At 37.3% G+C, this 20,266-nt stretch overlaps 1 protein-coding gene across 11 annotated transcripts in view; it reads right to left on the minus strand.

The window, feature by feature from the left end:
* Positions 1 to 20,266, minus strand: part of CEP63 (centrosomal protein 63) — a 65,064-nt gene that overhangs the window by 20,704 nt on the left and 24,094 nt on the right. For all 11 annotated transcript variants that reach the window (XM_043595350.1, XM_043595357.1, XM_043595358.1 and 8 more), the window contains 3 exons: positions 16,067 to 16,180; positions 884 to 1,117; positions 306 to 445 (listed from right to left, as the gene is read on the minus strand). In XM_043595350.1, coding sequence (XP_043451285.1) covers positions 306 to 445; positions 884 to 1,117; positions 16,067 to 16,180 — 488 coding nt within the window. The remainder of the gene's footprint in view (positions 1 to 305; positions 446 to 883; positions 1,118 to 16,066; positions 16,181 to 20,266) is intronic.

Consider the following 20,266-nt stretch of genomic DNA (forward strand, 5'->3'; position numbering starts at 1 on the left):
GGCTTCCCAGGGGACGTGGACTCTAAATCCTTTCACATTTGGAGTTTCACCAAGGCTACAGATTGACCAAGCACTTTCTAACTTTCTAAACATTACAGTCTTTTGGTTAAGGACCCAAACTGGAGGCAGAAAAAAACTAACCACACAAAATTTTATAACAGCATAAAAACTTAACTCAGAAATTAAAACTGAATAGGAAAACCCATAATGTGATCAAACACAAAATTATGAATATGCAGTATTAAAACTGGTGCTCAATGCCAAACAACCAAATGGCTACAATTAATATTTAGGATTAAATATACCTCACGGCCTGTACTGTGTGTTGACTGTCAGTTGGCTTTAATTTTGCTTGTAGCTTCTCCTTCTGCATTCTTTCCTCATGGATGAAATTTTCTTGAGACTGAAGAACTGCCTTCAGTTCCCTCTTTTCTTCCTGGAGAATCTGAAAAATGCTCAGGAAAAAAATCAGTTGTTATTACAATTTTTCTATTTCATGAGGAAAGGAAGCCAGGGAGTCAGACTATAACAGGTACCATATTAATAAAGTTATCAATGTCTGATCTGCTGGCAGCAGAGTAAGAAAGAAACCATGGATTCTGGAACCTAGTTCGAGGTTAATTATTTTCTCTTAAAAACATGCATACACACATTTTATTTATTTATTTTGAGAGATAGTGAGAAAGCATTGAGCAAGGGAGGGACAGAGAGAGGGAGAGAAATAATCCCAAACAGGCTCCACACTGTCAGCATAGAGCCCAAAGCAGAATTCAAACTCACAAAACCGTGAGATCCTGACCAGGGCTGATACCAAGATTCAGATGCTTAACAGACTGAGCCACCCAGGTGCTCCCCCCGCAATGGAAGTAATTTTAAAACACACCTCTAACAGTTTTTCAGATTCCCTTAATTTTTCTTCCTTTTGCCGCTGCTCTTGTATAACATTCATATTGGTTCCCACTAAGTCATTGATCCTCATGGTGAGGCGCTCTATTTCCAACTCATTGGCACAGATAGTGTCATTGGCTCGCTCCAGCTTACTGCTCAGATGCTGAATTTCCGACTGACTGGACAGCTCCACAGACTCTAATTTCTGTTTCCGATTGGCAAGCTGAGCCTAGAAACACAGGTTACCAATAGATAAAAGTGAAACAATAAAAGAATAAATGATGAATAAGGAAGACTAAAATAAAACCCAGTTGTACTTGCATAAAAACATAAAATAATAGTTCATTTATAATAACCCATTCGTGACCCAAAAAAACAAAAATCTCTCATGATAAAAACTGGGAATAGAGGGGAACCTTCTCAATTTGATAAAGACTATCTACAAAAACTGTACAGCTAACATCATACTTAACAGTGAGAAACTCAAAGCCTTCTCACTAAGATCAGATACAAGGCAAGGATATCCCCTCTTACTACTCCTTTTCAACACCAACTGGATATCCTTGCAATAAAGCAAGAAAAGTTAATAAAAGGTATACACATTGGGAAGGAAGATATAAAGCTGTCTTTGCTCTAGGATAACATGGTCATCTATGTAGAAAATATGAAAGAATCGACAACAACAAAAAAACCCCTGGGAGATTCCTCAAAAAGTTAAAAATACAACTGGCCTACAATCCAGTAATCACACTACTGGATATTCACCCAAAGAATATAAAAATACCAATTCAAAGAGATACATGCACCCCTATGTTTCTAGCAGCATTATTTACAATAGCCAAGATACGGAAGCAACCCAAGTATCCACTGATTGATAAATGGATAAAGAACATGTGGTGTGTGTGTACACACACACACACACACACACACACCATGGAATAGTACTCAGCCATAAAAAAGAATGAAATCTTGCCATTTACAATGACATGGATGCAGCTAGAGAGTATAATGCTAAGAGAAATAAGTCAGTCGTTGAAAGACAAATATCATATAATTTCAATCATATGTGGAATTTAAGAAACAAAACAAATGAGCAAAGGGAAAAAAGAGAGACAAAGCAAAAAACAGACTGTTAATTAGAGATAAAAACTGATGGTTAGCAGAGGGGAGAAAGATGGGGGATGGCTTAAATATGTGATGGGAATTAAGGAGTGCACTTGTCACGAGGAGCACAAGGTGATACACAGAATTGTTGAATCACTGTGTTGTACACTTGAAACTAATATAACACTGTACGTTAACCAACTGGAATTAAAATAAAAACTTAAAGAAAAAAGAAAAAAAAAACCTTCCTGGAATTAATAAGCAATTATAGCAAGGTTGCAGGATAGAAGGTTAATACAAAAAAGTCAGTCACTTTTCTACATACCAACAATGAACATGTGAAATTTAAATTAAAAACACAACACTATTTACATTAACATTTGAAAAAATTAAAGTATGAATATAATAAAATAAGCACAAGATTTGCATAAGGGAAACTACAAAACTCTGATGAATTAAATCAAAGAAGAACTAAATAAACGGGGAGATATTCCATATTCATGGATAGGAGGGCTCAATATTGTCAAGATGTCAGTTCTTCCCAATGTGATCTATGGATTCAACACAATCACAATCAAAATCCAAGCAAATTATTTTATGAATATTGACAAACTGATTCCAAAGTTTATATGGAGACGCAAAAGACTCAGACAAGCCAAAACAATATTGAAGAAAAAGAAAAGAGTTGGAGGACTGATGCTACCTGACTTCAAGATTTACTATAAAGTTATGGTTATCAAGAGAGTATAGTACTAGTGAAAAAACAGACAAAAAGTTTAATGGAACAGAATACAGAGTCCAGAAATGGACCCCCATTAATACGGTCCACTGAACTTTGACAAAGGAACAAAGGCAATACAATGGAACAAAGACAGTTTCTTCAATAAATGGTGCTGGGACAACTGGACATCCACAAGCAAAAAAATAAATTTAGACAAAGTCCTTCTACCTGTCACAAAAATCAACTCAAAATGGATCAAAGATGTGAATGTAAAATGCAAAACTATAAAACTCCTAGGAGATAGCATAGAAGAAAACCTAGATAACTTTGGGTATAGGAATGTTTTTTTAAATACAACACTAAAGACGTGAGCCCTGAAAGAAAGAACTGATAAGTTCAACTTGATTTAAACTGAATACTTCCACTCTGTGAAAGACAATATCAAGAGAATGAGAAGACAAGCCATAGACCGGGAGAAATTAGAGTAAGAATTCTTAAAACTTATGAATAAGGAAACAAACAACCCCGTTAAAAAATGGGCCAAAGACCTGAAAAGGCATCTCACCAAAAAAGATATACAGAGGCAAATAAACATATGAAATGGTGATCTACATTAGATGTCATCAGGGAAATGCATATTAATACAATAATTATACATCTACTGGAATGACCAAAATCTGGAACACTGATGATACCAAAAGCTGGTGAGGATGTAGAGCACCAGGACCTCTCATACACTGCTGGTATGAATGCAAAATGTTACAGACTTTTTGGAAGGCAACTTAGTGTTTTCTTACAAAATTTAATATACTCTTACCACACAATCCAACAACTGTATTTCTTGGCATCTACCCAAAGAAACTGAAAACATTGTTTTCACAACAAACTGCACATGTATGTTCACAGCAGTTTTATTTATAAATGCCAAAACTTGGAAGCAACCAAAATGTCCTTTAGTAGATGAGTGGATAAATAAACTTTGGTATATCCAAAGAATAGAATATTATTCAGCACTAAAAACATGAGCTACCAAGACATGAAAAGACATGAAGGAACTTTAAATGCACATTACTAAGTAAAAGAAGACAGTCTCAAAAGGCTACATACTATATGATTCCAACTATATGACATTCTTGAAAAAGCAGAACTATATAGACAATAAACGTATCAGTGGTTATGGAGATGTGGAGGGAGGGGAGAGATGAATAGGCAGAGCACAGAGGGATTTTATGGCAGTGAAAATACTCTGTATGCTATTACAATGACGGTATATGTCATTACACATTTGTACAAACCCATAAGCCATACACATCAAGAATAAAACCTGAAGTAAACTATGGAGTTTGGGTGACCAGGATGTGTGAATGTAAGTTCATCCTTAGTAACAAATGTAGCATGCTGGTGAGTGATGTTGGTAATGGAGGAGGCGATACAGGAAATCTCTGTACCTCCCTCTTAATGTTGTTGTAAATCTAAAACTGCTTTTAAAAAAATAAAGTCTTGGGGGACCTGGGGCAGGGGGGAGGCGCTCAGTCGGTTAAACGTCCGACTTTGGCTCAGGTCACGATCTCTCAGTCCGTGGGTTTGAGCCCCACATCAGGCTCTGTGCTGACAGCTCAGAGCCTGGAGCTGCTTCAGATTCTGTGTCTCTCTCTATCTCTGCCCCTCCTCCCCTCGCGCTCTGTCTCCATCTCTTTCTCAAAAAATGAATAAACATTAAAAAAAAAATTTTAAAGAATCATTAAAAAAATAAAGTCTTAATAATTATATAATAAATATCTTGAGAAGAAGGGGTAATAAAAAATTAAGAAAGTAAAGGGATTCCTCAGGAGAAGAGATGCTACCCATTTACTGCAAAGACAGCTGCATTATTCTACCCACTGCACAGAAGTTTAACTGCATCTACGAGTCATCATATATGAAAACAGGATTTCTCTCCTCTTTACAACATAGGAAATAGAAACTATAATGCATTATTTTATTTCTTATGGAAGCTCATAAACATTTTTTTAACCACTAAACATCTTAAATTTCCAGGTCAAATTCTCCTCTCTCCCCACCCTAGAACATGCTGCATGTAGTTAATTATTCTGTATTTTCAGATACATTACAAACATGCATATTCAGATGATTCAAACTGACCACAAAATGTTTAAATTTGGGGTAGAGGGAAGTGGGGAATTTTGTTCCTCGAGGAAAAAGGTGCTGTGCTTGGAGGAGAGAAAGGACTGGTTCTGTCACCAATTTTTAGACATTCCCTGAGCTAAAAGACTTCACTAAACATACTGCACTCAAATTAGTTTCTTCTAGTGATTTACCTACTGAGGTACATACAAATAACACCACTTTAGTGACTATCTCACAGACCTGCAGTATAAAATTCCTGCAGACTTAGGTAATTCCTAGGCTATGTATCCCAGCTATACTGGTTTGTAGTTCCCAACTTTCTAGTTTTCACAAGTGTTAACCCTGCATCCAGATAGGTACTTCCTCTACGTACCAAAGATGGACATAATTCATCTGTGTAAGTCAAACTTCCCTAATTGTAAGTATTTTTAAAAGGTAAAGGTATCCAATTTTATTTAAAAAATTTAAGCTGATGGGACACCTGGGTGGCTCGGTGGTTAAGTGTCTGACTTCAGCTCAGGTCATGATCTCACAGTTCGTGGGTTCGAGCCCCGCGTCGGGCTCTGTGCTGACAGCTCAGCTCGGAGCGTGGAGCCTGCTTCAGATTCTGTGTCTCCCTCTCTCTCTGCCCCTCCCCTGCTCATGCGCACTCTCTCTCTCTCTCTCTCTCTCAAAAATAAACATTAAAAAAATGTTTTTTAATTTAAGCTGAAATGTCAGCTGAGAAATCAATATGCTACAGATGAAAGATTTTATTGTATACTGTACAGGGCCAAAATCCTATACTGTGGTCACACAAGTACATGCTCAATAATGCTCATAAGCCAGAGAAAGGCTGGAAGGAGAAAGGCAAAGAGACAGACAAATAGTATTTGTGTAAATTATAGATCAAGATTCCAGCATAAAGAACCAAAACCTTTTTCTACCAGATTCATAAAATAGTGTGAAAGAAGGATATCAAAGAATTTTTAGATCTGTAAAAACAACTGCCAAGCATGCAACAGTTTCCAAACTTTTAAAATACAATATAGGGGCGCCTGGGTGGTGCAGTCGGTTGGGCGTCTGACTTCAGCCAGGTCACGATCTCGCGGTCCGTGAGTTCGAGCCCCGCGTCAGGCTCTGGGCTGATGGCTCAGAGCCTGGAGCCTATTTCCGATTCTGTGTCTCCCTCTGTCTCTGCCCCTCCCCCGTTCATGCTCTGTCTCTCTCTGTCCTCAAAATAAATAAACGTTGAAAAAAAAAATTTTTTTTTAATAAAAAATAAAATAAAATACAATATAAACTTTTTTTTTTTCCTCAAGGGAAACTCTTCTACAGAATCTTGTGCAGAATAAATAATTGAAGAGACTGGGCCATGAGGGTGAGGAGGAAAGCGAGGGGGCCCAACTTGCTGAGATGGCCGAACCTCCCCAAGCCCACCTTAAACTGCACGGCAGCCCCCGGCCTTGGCAGAACACAGCTAGAAAACCTCTGCCCAAATGGCCTCTCAGGATGAAAAAATTCGTAATTGCAAAACACTAGCACTGTCTTTTTAACACTGCAATAGCTATTTAATACTATTTAGTTCAAATCTGAGTTCTTAAACTCAAGGCTGGAGTCACAATTTAACTAAGTTATACTTTAACCAGTGAGTCTAGATCTGACACTTAAAAACTCACCAATTTCTTAGTTGTAAGGAATCAAGGACCCACCTTCTTTTGTTGATTCACTATTTCAGTCGCACACAAGTACAGTGTTTAAGCACAGTAAGAAGTACCTAATCATTCCAATACAAAGTCTCAATTTTCATTAACTAGAGTGAACACACTTGGCCTGCGCAGTCCAATATGGCAGTCACCAGTCACGTGTTGCCACTGAGCACCTGGACTGTGGCTAGTCTGAAAGGAGATGAACACAAACCGTAAACTACATCCTGGATTTCAAAGACTCAGTCAACAAAAAAAATGTAAATGCTTCAATGATATTTTTTTGGTATGCCGAGTTAAATATATGAATTTCACCTCTTTCTGTTCACTTTTTAAATGTGACTGCCAAGAAAATTTGAAGTTACAGATGTAATTCTCATTACATTTCCACTGAACTACACTAGAATATCTCAAAAATACCTCTTCCAATACTAACAGTCAGAAGCAATCATATAAATCACTTCTAAAGTAATGATTATTTCTCTCAAATATCTAGTGTTAGAGGTATCTGAAGGCTGATATATTTCTGAACTGTTTTGTTTTTTTTTTGCACTAACCACGGCCATTAAGTTTTTGAACCAGAATCCAGAACTTCCTCTTATTAATCTAACATGTGGCATCCTAACTATCCTATTGGAATGAGTGGGATTATTTCAACAACAGAGCTCACAGCAGAGGTGTTCAAAGTAAAGAAACAATTAAAAAGACCATTTCTGTCAGGGAGATGGAAATAAAAGCCGATGGTGTGCAGCTGAAGTGTAAGAGTAAGGAAGGGGCTAGGAACCAGGGTTGCAGTCAAATCCTTCACTGGGTTGGGGTCTGTAATCCTGGTGCTTCAAGGGTGTGGCTCTCCCAGACCGCCAAGATTCCTGAGAACAGTGTCATGGGAAACAAGGGCCTTTTATTTTCCAAAGGATCCCAGTATGAAGCTATGGCCACGGCGGGATCCATCTTCACCAACCTCCCCATCAGTGTCAACTCCAAACGTGTCAGTGCAGCCACAGCCTTGCGGCATTTCCACCAAGTAGCAGCTTGACGAGCCCATTAAGAGAACCGCTCCCAGTAACACCTTCTTATCACTGTCGTGTCTATGTCACCACAAACTTTAAAACAGTAGGTCTGAGCCAATTTAATTAACTCGGATAATTCTCCCTAGACAACGGATTAACATTTGAGTTAGGATCATCTTTTCTTTGTGAGTTGTGAGAGAAATATGATGCTTTAAAAAATATTACATTTATACTCACACATACATAATTGAAAAGTGGATTTAGAACTGACTCGTACAATATCATACAGCTCATCTAAATATTTCAAAAGGAAAACATATATATTTAATGCAGCCTCTATTTTTCTCACATACCATTTATGGGCTAAATATTTTATACTCTGTGCTGGCTTAATATTTTAATTTTTTTAATGTTATTAATGTTCTCTAAGATTTCCCTTAATATCTCCTTGCAACACTTGTATATGGGCAAGAGAGAAAGCAGCCGGTGATTGCTTGCCTTCCACACAGAAATAACCTTATGTTTCAGTGACTAAATGGATCCTTTCCTATGCAAATATAACCATCATTCTATCATTGTATCTAATGTCATGTTGTTTAGCAACTGTATTTTTTAATATTTGATAGAACATCACCCTCTTTTTAAAAAGTGTTGCCTAGTACCATTCATTTATTTTTCCACATCAATTTTAGATTCATTCTGTCAAGTTCTCAAAATCTAACAGTCAATAAATTATGTGGATAACCATTTAGAAAAAAAAAATTAGCGTATCAAATACCATGTCACAAAATAATTTTCAGATCAAATATATAAAAAAGAAATTATAAAGCAGAAGAAATCTTGGCTTAGATAAGGCTTTATAGTATGACATCAAAGACAAAAACCCTAAAGAAAAAATTAATAGAACTAAGCAATTCTAAATAATTATTTATGAAACAACTGTATTTCCAAAAAAACTATTAGGCAAAAATTAAGGTCAAATAGGAAAATATCCACAATTGCAACAAAACGGCTAAGGGCTAATAATATAGGTAATGTATGAAGAGCTATTTCAAAATAGTAAAATATAAATATACTAAAAGAAAAATGGGCAGAGGACATAAAACATTTACAAAAACTGGAAATGCCTGCAAGTACATGAAAAAATGCTCAACCTAATTCATAATTAAAGAAATGCAAATTAAAAACAAATAATCAGATACCATATTTTTTCACCTATAAGATTGGCAAAGACAAGTCTAGAAGTAGGGGAAATTAAAAGAAATAATAGTGCCCAACATTGGTAAAGTGTGAGGAAATGGACAGTCTCAAACACTGCTGGTGAAAGTCTGTATCAACAAAACTTTAGAGAGTACTTTGCCAATATATATTAAAGTCTTTAAGACAACTACACGGATGCAGCAATTTCACTTCTAGGGTCATTTCTTAAGAATATAAATGGACATACTCTCCTAGATGTTTATATAAAGACATTCAACCAAGCACTATTTACAAGAGTGAAAAAGTAAAAAAAACTACATGTTCTATAATTAGGGATTGGTTACGTAAATTATGGTACATTTAATAGTAGACTGGACTCCTTTGCAATCATTATTACTATACATTTGTTGATTTGTCATATTTAAAAAGGAAAAGCTTAAGTGTGAAAGTTAAATAAAATATTGTATTATAAAATGCTTAGTGCACCTACATAATAAGGAAAAGATTAAATGACATAAAGAGAGAACTGACAGTAATATAATAAATAGTAGATGACTTTAACACCCTACCTGAATGAATAGACTAGCCAGACAGAAAACCAGTAAGTAAACACTGGCTTTAAAGGACACATTAGACCAGATGGATTTAACAGACATAAACGAAACATGTCATCCAAAACTGCAAAATACACTCTTCTCGAGTGTACATGGAACATTCTCCAGGACAGACCACATGTTAAACCACAAAACAAACCACAATAAATTCAATAAGATTGAAATCATATGAAGCATCTTTTCTGACCCCAATAATATGAAAATAGAAATTGACTGCAAGAAGAAAATTGGAAAAAACACAAACACCTGGAGACTAAACAACACGCTATAAACAACTAATAGGTCAACAACAACAACAAAATTGAAAGAAAAAAATACCTTGAAACAAATGAAAATGGAAACAATGTATCAAAAGTAGTTTTAAGAGGGAAGTTCTTAAAGATAGAGGCCTAAGTCAAGAAACAAAAATCTCAAATGAACAATCTAACTTTACGCATAAAGGAACTAGGAAAAGAAGAACAAAGCCTAAAGTTAGTAGAAGGAAGAAATAATAAAGGTCAGAGGAAATAAATGAAATAGAGACTTAAAACAGAAAAGAGCAATGAAACTAAAAACTGGTTCTTTGAAAAGATAAGCAAAACTGATAAATCTCCAGCCATATTCATAAGAAAAAAAACAAAAGAGAGAGAAGGACAAAATAAATAAAAGAGTTACAAATGACACCATAGAAAATACAAAGGATCATAAAAGGCTACCACAAACAATTACATGCCAACAAACTGGAAAACCTAGAATGGATAAATTCCTAGAAACACAAAACCTTCCAAGACTAAGTCACACATAAATAGAAAATCTGGATAGACCAACTACAAGTAATGAAATTGAAGCAGTAATTTTAAAACTCCCAAAATACAAAAGTCCAAAACTAGAAGGCTTTATAGGTGAATTCTACAAAACATTTAAACAAGAGTTAGTATCTACCCTTCTCAAGTTATTCCAAAATACTGAAGAGTAAGGAATGCTTCCAAATTCATTTTATGAGGCCAGCATTAATTACCCTAATATCAAAACCAAAGACACCACAAAAAAAGAGAAATTTACAAGTCAACATCCCTGATGAACACAGATGCAAAAATCTTCAATAGAATATTAGCAAACTGAATTCAACAATACATTAAAAGGATCATATATCATGATCAAATGGGATTTATTCCTGGAACATAAGGATGGTTCAATACCCACAAACCGATCAATGTGAGACACCACAAAATGAAAGATAAAAATCACAGGATCATCTCAATAGTTGCAGAAAAAGCATTTGACAATTCAATATCCATTATGATAAAAACTCCTAATAAAGTGGATATACAGGAAACATATCTCAACATAATAAAGGGCATAAATGACAAATCCACAGCTAACCTACTTACTCAACAGTAAAAAGCTGAAAGCTTTTCCTCTACGATCAGGAATAAGACAAGGTGCCCACTCTCACCACTTTTATTCAACATAGTGTTAGAAGTCCTAGCCACAGTGACTAGGCAAGAAAAAGAAATAAAAGGCCATCAAAATTGGAAAGAAAAAAGTAAAATTGTCACAATTTGCAGATAGCATGACACTACATAACGAAAGCCCTAAAGACTACAGAAAAAACCGCTAGAACTAATAAATGAATTCAGTAAAGCTGTAGGATACAAAATTAACATACTAACATAGTAGTGTATTTGTGCACACTAATAATGAGCTATCAGAAAAATGCCACTGCAAAAATAATTGCAATTACAATTGCATCGAAAAGAATAAAACACCTAGGAATAAATTTAATCAATAAGGTGAAAGATCTGTACACTGAAAACCATAAGACATTGATGAAAGAAACTGAAAACAACATAAATAGAAAGATATATTCCATGTTCATAAATTAAAAGAATTAAAATGTCTATACTACCCAAAGCAATCTATAAATTCAAGGCAATCCCCATCAAAATATCAATGACATTTTTCACAGAACTATAACAAAGAATCCTAATATTTCTATGGAACTACAAAAGATGCCAAGTATCCAAAGCAATCTTAAGAAAGAAGAACAAAGCAGGAGGTATCATGGCCCCTAATTTCAAACTATACTACGAAGCTATAGTAACTAATGCAGTAAGATACCGGTATGAAAACAGACACATATATCAATGGAACAGAATAGAAACCAGAAGCAAACCCATGCTTATATGGTCAATTAATCTATGACAAAGGAGACAAGAACATACAAAGGGGAAAAACAGTCTCTTCAACAAATGATGGGAAAACTAGACAGCTACATGCACAAGAATGAAACTGGACCACTATCTTACACTTCATACAAAAATTCAAAATAGAGGGGCGCCTGGGTGGCGCAGTCGGTTAAGCGTCCGACTTCAGCCAGGTCACGATCTCGCGGTCCGTGAGTTCGAGCCCCGCGTCGGGCTCTGGGCTGATGGCTCAGAGCCTGGAGCCTGTTTCTGATTCTGTGTCTCCCTCTCTCTCTGCCCCTCCCCCGTTCATGCTCTGTCTCTCTCTGTCCCAAAAATAAATAAACGTTGAAAAAAAAAAAAATTCAAAATAGATTAAAGACTTGTACATAGAAAGTGAAACCATAAAACTCCTCGAAGAAAACACAGGCAGTAAGCTCTGACATCAGTCTTAGCAATATTTTGTTGGACCAGTCTCCTGTGGCAAGGGCAACAAAAGCTAAAATATACAAATGGAATTACATCAAGCTAAAAACATTTTCCACAATAAAAGAAACCATAAACAAAACAAACAGGCAATCTGCTGAATGGGAGAAGATACTTGCAAGTCATATGATAAGGAGTTAAAATCCAAAATATATAAAGAACTTACACAACTTAATATCAAAAAACCAAACCTGATTTTAAAATGGGCAGAGGAAAATAAAATAAAATAAAATAAAATAAAATAAAATAAAATAAAATAAAATAAAATAAAAAAGAATAGTCATTTTTCCAAAGACATACAGATGGCCAACAGGCACATGAAAAGATGCTACACATCACTCATCATCAGAGAAATGCAAATCAAAATCATAATGAAGTATCACATTACACCTGTCAGAGTGGCTAGTATCAAAAAGACAAGTATTACTGAGTGGAGAAAAGGGAGACGTTATACAATGCTGGTGGGAATATAAATTGGTGCAGCCACTACAGAAAAAAGTCTGAGGGCTCCTCAAAAAATTAAAAATAGAATTGCCATAGGATCCAGTAATTCCACTCCTGGGTCTTTAGCTGAAGAAAACAAAAATATCAACTCAAAGAGATGTATGTACCCTTATGTTCACTGCAGCACTGCTTGTAACAGCCAAGACATGGAAACAACCTAAGTGTCCATTAATAGATAAACAGGTAAAGAAGATGTGGGGGGTGTGCATACATATTCATATTCTATTATAATGCAATATTACTCTGTCATAAAAAAAAAAAATGAAATCTTACCACTGTGACAACATGAATGGACCTAGAGGCCATTATGCTAAGTGAAATAAGTCAGACAGAAAGACAAAAACTGTATGATTTCACTTATATGTGGAATCTAAAAACCAAGGATACATATTCCCACACACACATAACAATGTTTTCCTACTAAAGGTACATGACTGCAGTATATAACTGCAGATAAGCATAGTAAAAGTTGGAAGAAATTTATACCAACATGTAAATCATGGTAACTAACTCTCTAAAGGACAGAATTATGGGTTATTTTATTTACTTCTCATGTCATCCACATTTTCTCATTTTTCTAAAATGAACATGTATTATGTAACTTTAATAGCTGACCAGAAGAAAGAACTTGAACAAATAAATGACTCAAAGATTGAGAAGTTACTATGAACTCCACTTTTATTTATTTATTTATTTATTTTTAATTTTTTTTTTTCAACGTTTATTTATTTTTGGGACAGAGAGAGACAGAGCATGAACGGGGGAGGGGCAGAGAGAGAGGCAGACACAGAATCGGAAACAGGCTCCAGGCTCTGAGCCATCAGCCCAGAGCCTGACGCGGGGCTCGAACTCACGGACCGCGAGATCGTGACCTGGTTGAAGTCGGACGCTTAACCGACTGCGCCACCCAGGCGCCCCTGAACTCCACTTTTAAATGTTAAAAAATGGATAAGAAAAAAGTCTACATCAAGAGTTTTTAAAAACTTGGGGAAGTGTAGATGTGATATCCATTTATCCAATCACCCAGATTTTCTCCCTTTATTGTTCAATGGTGATTCACATATCGCCAAAATGTAATGTGTCAACCTTGACTGGATTCCAATTTAAACATTCAACTGTAAAAAGACATAACTTCAGACAACCGGGGAAGTCCGAATAGAGTAAGCATTGAATTATGTTAATAGATCATTTATTCTGTTAATGTAGTACTAGTATATTATAATTTTTTAAAGTCCTTATCTGTGGGGAAATATGACAATTTCTGTAATTTGCTTTGCAATATTCCAGCCAAAGATAAAAAAGTAGAGAAGGATGAAATAAGACTAGCAAAATGGGCTGTTGTTCAATGGGTACAGAGCCTAGTTTTGTAAGTGAGAAAGTTTTAGAGACCTGTTACACAACTCTATGCATATAGTTAACATTACTATACCATACCCTTTAAAATCATTAACATGGTAAATTTTAAAGTGTTTTCTACCACAATTAAAAAAAAAAGACTGACAAAATGATGGTAACCATCTAATGTTGGGTAACAACTATACAGAAATTCATTTAAAAGTTTTTTTCTTTTTTTTAATGACGCTCCTGAATCACATGAAGATTTAATTTTGTTTAGCTTGCTAAGGAAGAAAGAGAAATATATTATCAGTAACATTTTTTGAGTTAAACAGGCAGAGTATCAGAAGAATAATTCAAAAACCCTTAGTAGGGAAAACAAGTGCTGGCTTTTTAAAGGCTTCTTCTTCTAGCCTAGCTGAATTACGGTAAATAAAAATCTCACTTTTACCAACAATGAGGTTTAATTATGCAGAGTAATCACAATAGTAATTTGAAAAAAGGATTTGCAATCAATAGTAAGCACACTCCACAGATGAGGAATTGAGAACTAAAAAGTAGGACGTGATTCCTTTTTTTTTTTTTCAACCTGAAGGTTACAATTAGAATATAATAGGGGCAGCTGGGTGGCTCAGTGGGTTAAATGTCCAACTTCAGCTCAGGTCATGATCTCGCAGTTTGTGGGTTCGAGCCCTGTGTCAGGCTCTGTGCTGCCAGCTCGGAGCCTGGAGCCTCTTCTGATTCTGTGTCTCCCTATCTGTCTGCTCCTCCCCTGGAGGAGCTCTGTCTCCCTCAAAAATAAATAAACATTAAAAAAAAAGAATTTAACAATATCTTATAACTATTTATGTTTGCACAGTGCTTTAGCATTCAGGTAAAAAAAAACTCTGGTCTAGACATCCAGGATTTTATTGGCCCACTCTGACTGCATAGCTTGCTGCAGCCTAGTAAATAATTTTCCTCCTTGAGGTTGCTGGAGGCTCCTCGTGCCACCTGACCAAAGTTACTCACAGCACAGCATTCATGGTACGTTATCAGCCAGCTGTTATTTCAGGGGAATGATTAAAAGCCAAAACATTACTGAGACTTAAAGTAGAAAATAATGCAGACTTTTTTTTTAATATATTTTTTTAAGGTATTCCTTCAGCTCTTGTAATTTCTCCAGTAATTCCATTATTCTGTAAGACGGAGATAACTACCAACCTTGACAGATTATCAAATGAAAGAGATAACACAGAACAATATATTCCAGATAACTGCTTCTAGAAGAAGCACTGAGACTCTGTCTGGCACACAATGAATGGTCACAAATATTTACTCCCCTCTATGTTCATTTCCTTTTATGTTCTTGGTTTTTAATTGGAAAAGCATACAAAATGAGTGTATTCTAAGAAGCAATATCCCCAAATTAGGTAGCAATTTTTTAGTTCTGCTTAAGCCACCAGTTCATTTAAAAAAAGGTTTTTCCTACAGTTCTAAAAAGTATCTGTCACCACAAAGATACTTTTAGTTGGTATGCACATCAGTGCAGTATGAATCTCTTAGTATCTGTATGCAAACAGCAGCCGATCTGAGGCTCCCTGGTGGAGGCATCTCAGCCAAGGTACCCCAGCTATCAGAAACCGAGCGAGACACAGAAGTGGAGCCAAGGCAAGAGCCAGAAACAGCCAAACACCAAAGAAATGGAAAAGAAAACAGAAAGAACAGAGGCAGAGAAAGGGAGAAGGGGAAGGACAGAGGGGGAGAAAAAGGGAAGACCAAGATTAGGAGAATGACGTGAACGTGAGCATGTAGTGAGCAGGAGAACCAGACAGCCAGAGTGAGAGGGCAAGAGAGCACAAGGGAGGGAGGGAGCAGGCAAAGGAGCATGTGGCACAAAGACGTGAGCAGATATGAGAGAGCACCCGTGTACTGCGTTCAGCTAGTGCCAATGTCATCAAGACTTCTCCGCCTCTTTTTTAAAAATGGTTTAGGGGCGCCTGGGTGGCGCAGTCGGTTAAGCGTCCGACTTCAGCCAGGTCACGATCTCGCAGTCTGTGAGTTCGAGCCCCGCGTCGGGCTCTGGGCTGATGGCTCAGAGCCTGGAGCCTGTTTCCGACTCTGTGTCTCCCTCTCTCTCTGCCCCTCCCCCATTCATGCTCTGTCTCTCTCTGTCCCAAAAATAAATAAACGTTGAAAAAAAAAATTAAAAAAATAAAAAATAAAAAATAAAATGGTTTAAACCTACCTGAATTATCTCTGATTGTTCTGCCAAAGCCTTCCTCTGTGCTTCCAGAGAAGATACCTGTTGCTGATAAATCAGGCGTTGCTTCTCCCAGTCCAGTGATTTCTGACGAAATTCCTGAAGAGGCAATTAAGGTGCTTAACTTCTAAGTGCTTCTCCTTACTGTCATGCTTCCCAGATTCATTCTTACTTTAATTTTTCCCCTTGTCCCTGGGTATACACACACCTTACTCCCCAGCAGGAGCTCCATTACTCACTTAGCTGATAGAACTGGAGAGCAACACTAAATTCCTGACATACTGAGCCTCTGGAGATCTGTCTCTCTAAATTTAACACCCTAATGGTGAAGAGTATGAAGCACAGATGCTGAATACTGGGTCCAGGATGGTTTTCACAGATTTGCTGCCACCTAAAGGTTGTTATCATTTTTTGTGATGTTCTTCAGAAAACTGATCTGAAGAGAACTAAAATTTCAAAATATGATTATGAGGAGATCCTGCTACCAATTCTTGATATCCAAACACAGAAACTGAACAGATCAAATAAATTTTCAGGTGAGTCCCTCCGTAGCCCAATTCTTCTCAGTATCTGAAATTCAGGAACCAAATAGATTCCTAAAGTAGAATACCCTTTGGTATCCAGATTTTTACCCTCTCAACAGAACAACTGCAAGAACTTGAATAACAATGGGAGATCTGTACTAAATTTTAACAGGTATTTGTAACCCAAAGTGGAACAGTCAAAATTAATGATGGGTCACTACAAGTTGCATGAACAACAAAGAAGATGAGCCCAATATTTATGAAAATATGATTATGAAAATATGATTTATGATCATATAAAATATGAAATTATGAGTTATGAAAATCAAAGGGATTTCTATCACTGTTCTCTAGGACCCTCAACTCCAGAAGTCTCATGCTAACTTGGGGGTAATCACAGTTAACCAGCTTTCTGATAATCATTCATTCACTCATTCATTCATTCTCCTATATATGCCAGGGGCTATTCTAGGGATTGGGGATACAACAGTTAACAAAAACAAACAAAATCCTAGCCCCATTCAATTGGCAATAGACAACACATTCACTATATAATACATTACATGATAATACCTATTTTAGAGAAAATGGAGCACACAGTGCTCAGAGTTGGGAGTTGCAATTTTAAAAAAAGGATGGCCAGACTGAGTAACATTTAAATTCCCAGGGAGATAGGGATGAAGTCATACTATTCTGGGAAGATGGAAAGGCAAGTACAAAGGTTGAACTGGTAGAAATGTCCTGGTATGTTTAAGGGCAAGCAACGAGGTATGGCTTGAACGGAGTAAAAGGAAAAGTAGGTAGAGAAAGGTCAGTTAACAAGGAGCAAGACTGTGTAGGTCCTCAGGATCACTTCAGCTTTTGAGAGAAGCTACTAGAAGGTTTTTTGTAGAGGAGAGGACATGATTTGACATAATTACAACAGAATCATTCTGGCTGCTGTGTGGAGAAAAGAGAAGTCAAGGGTGACTCCAAGGTTTTAGGCTTGAAAAGTTGAGGAATGGAGTTGCCATTAACTGAAACAGGAATGGTGTTGGTAGATGGGGAAGAGAAAACCAGTATGAAGTGTGACACAGCTTTAGGTATCAAGGTGGAGATGTGAAACAGCTGAAACAGGCAGTTGGAAAAATTATTCTGTAGCAAAAAGGACAGGTCAAGGCTGGATATATAAAAGTGGGAATTATCAACATATATACAGTGCTAAAAACTACAAGACTGGATGATATCACCAAGGGAGGGAGCATGGATAGAAAAAAGAAGAGGTCCAATGACACTACCCTAGGGTATTCCAATGGTAAAAGGTTGGGGATCAAAAGAGATTGAGAGGACTGGTTAACAAGGTAGGAGAAAGCCCAGGAAAGTATGGCTGTTCTCTAAGTCAAATCAAGGAACTATTTTCAGGTACAAGTCATTGGTGACCTCCAAGTAAATAGCTTCTGTAGAGTTGAGGGGGCAAAAGCCTTATTGAGCGAGTGCAAGAAAAATGGACAATGAGGAATTGGAGACTAGTACAGATGCCTAAAGTAGTTTAGTTATAAAATGAAGGAAAATGGGTGCCTGGGTGGCTCAGTCAGTTAAGCATCTGACTTCAGCTCAGGTCATAGATGATTTCAAAAGTTCGAGCCCCGTGTTGGGCTCTGTGCTTACAGCTCAGAGCCTGAAGCCTGCTTCAGATTCTGTGTCTCCCTCTGTCTCTGCCCCTACCCTGCTTGCCCTCTCTCTCAAAAACAAACATTTTTAAAAAATGAAGAAAAAAATGGGGCAGCATCCAGAGAAAGAGAGGTCAAAAGAGGATTTAAGAGGGGAGAAATCTGGATGGTGGTGGAAATATCCAGTATGAAGGAAGGGAGGATGCAGAAGAGAGAAGAATCGCTGGAGCCATGTCTTGGGTAAGGATCGGGGAGAGTATGGGCAGTTCCATCAGCAAGAAGGCAAAGTATATGGGCACAGATGCAAATAGGTGGGAAGATACAGTGTCAGAAGTCTGTGAAAATCTCTTCTTATTGCTTCTATTTTCTCAATGAAATGGAAAGCAAGATCATCACCCAAATATAAGAATGTGGAAAAAAGTGTCGAAAGTTTGAGAAAAGAGAAAGTATGAAATAGTCATTATGGAAAGTAGCAGAGTGAAGGGAAATATAGTATGTTTCTGGGTAGCATTGGGACTTATTTGAGGAAGTGACCATGAATTAAAATGAGGCCAGTCAGCATGATTATGTTTTTCTCCAGCCACGGTCTACCACACATGGCAAGTAGAGACTGGGCAGAAAGCTGGATTTAACTAGAGTTATGGTTTTGCCAAGCAAATATGATGAAGTAAGAGAGGGACACAGGAGCTGAAGGGGAATATAAGGAATGTTACCATGGAATTGAAGCTGGGTAATGACTGACACATGAAGGCATGAGATAGGTATGCAGCAGTGAAAAGGTGGCAGAGTTCAATCACTTGGGGATGGGATCAAGTGACTATTGAGAGTCAAGGGACTAGAGGAAGTGAGCTAAAAAGAGAAGGATGGTAGTCAAAGAATGAAATGCTTAAAAATGTGATTCCAGGAGGGTTGCAAGTTTGGTCATGACGATACCTAAGGAACAGTAGCGGGAATGGGTGGATGAGATAAGGAGGAGATCAATATGTCCATGGAGGAAAGAACAACAAGGAATTCAAAGACCAGAGTCATATAAGTATCATCCTTGTAGATACTGAAACCTTTAAGAATTATGGTAAGTGTATTATTGGAGACAGTGACAGTGTCCTGGAAGCTGAAACCTCTAAGCTAGGGAAATAACCCAAGGATCAGAAGATGACGACTTTGGTTGTATGTATACTGGTAGGGGATACAGGCTGAAGACATGAAGATCAAAGATGGGGTCTTGGGGCGCCTGGGTGGCGCAGTCGGTTAAGCGCCCGACTTCAGCCAGGTCACGATCTCACGGTCTGGGAGTTCGAGCCCCGCGTCAGGCTCTGGGCTGATGGCTCAGAGCCTGGAGCCTGTTTCCGATTCTGTGTCTCCCTCTCTCTCTGCCCCTCCCCCGTCCATGCTCTGTCTCTCTCTGTCCCAAAAATAAAATAAAATAAACGTTGGAGAAAAAAAAAAAAAAAAAAAGATGGGGTCTTAAGGTAGAAAAGAGAATGGCCAGGAAGTGGTAATGAGGAACAATGAGTCTGGGGAGAAAACCTCAGGTATCGCTGAAGATGCCTAGAAAGGAAGCAGTATCTGCATAGTCCTCTGAGTCTAGGCTCCTCGAATGTAGAAAAATATTATGATGTAAAAGAACACTAAGTATAGAAATTACAATTCTAAATAGTAATAATGGTATTTGTGGGTGACAGATGCTCTGAGAAAATTGTAACTAATCATAGAGAGATGTTGAACAATACTTCTCAAATTACAAACACCCAGGGGAGCTAGATAAAATGCAGATTCCTAGGCCCCACATCATACTACTGGAGCAGAATCTCTGACAGCCTAAAGAGGACTCTGGTGATTCTTAGTACACTGGAGGACCAATGGCATAGACAGAGGAGGGGAGAGGCAGATACCACGGAAAAGAGTGACAGCCTCATGCTGTTTCTTCCTTCACTCTTGGCAGTGTTAACTCACCACCTCCCTTAGGTCCTCTGGAAATCAACATACACAATAACCAGAGTTACTCTGCCTTA

Source organism: Prionailurus bengalensis, chromosome C2, assembly GCF_016509475.1.
Source record: "Prionailurus bengalensis isolate Pbe53 chromosome C2, Fcat_Pben_1.1_paternal_pri, whole genome shotgun sequence".
Taxonomy (NCBI): domain Eukaryota; kingdom Metazoa; phylum Chordata; class Mammalia; order Carnivora; family Felidae; genus Prionailurus; species Prionailurus bengalensis.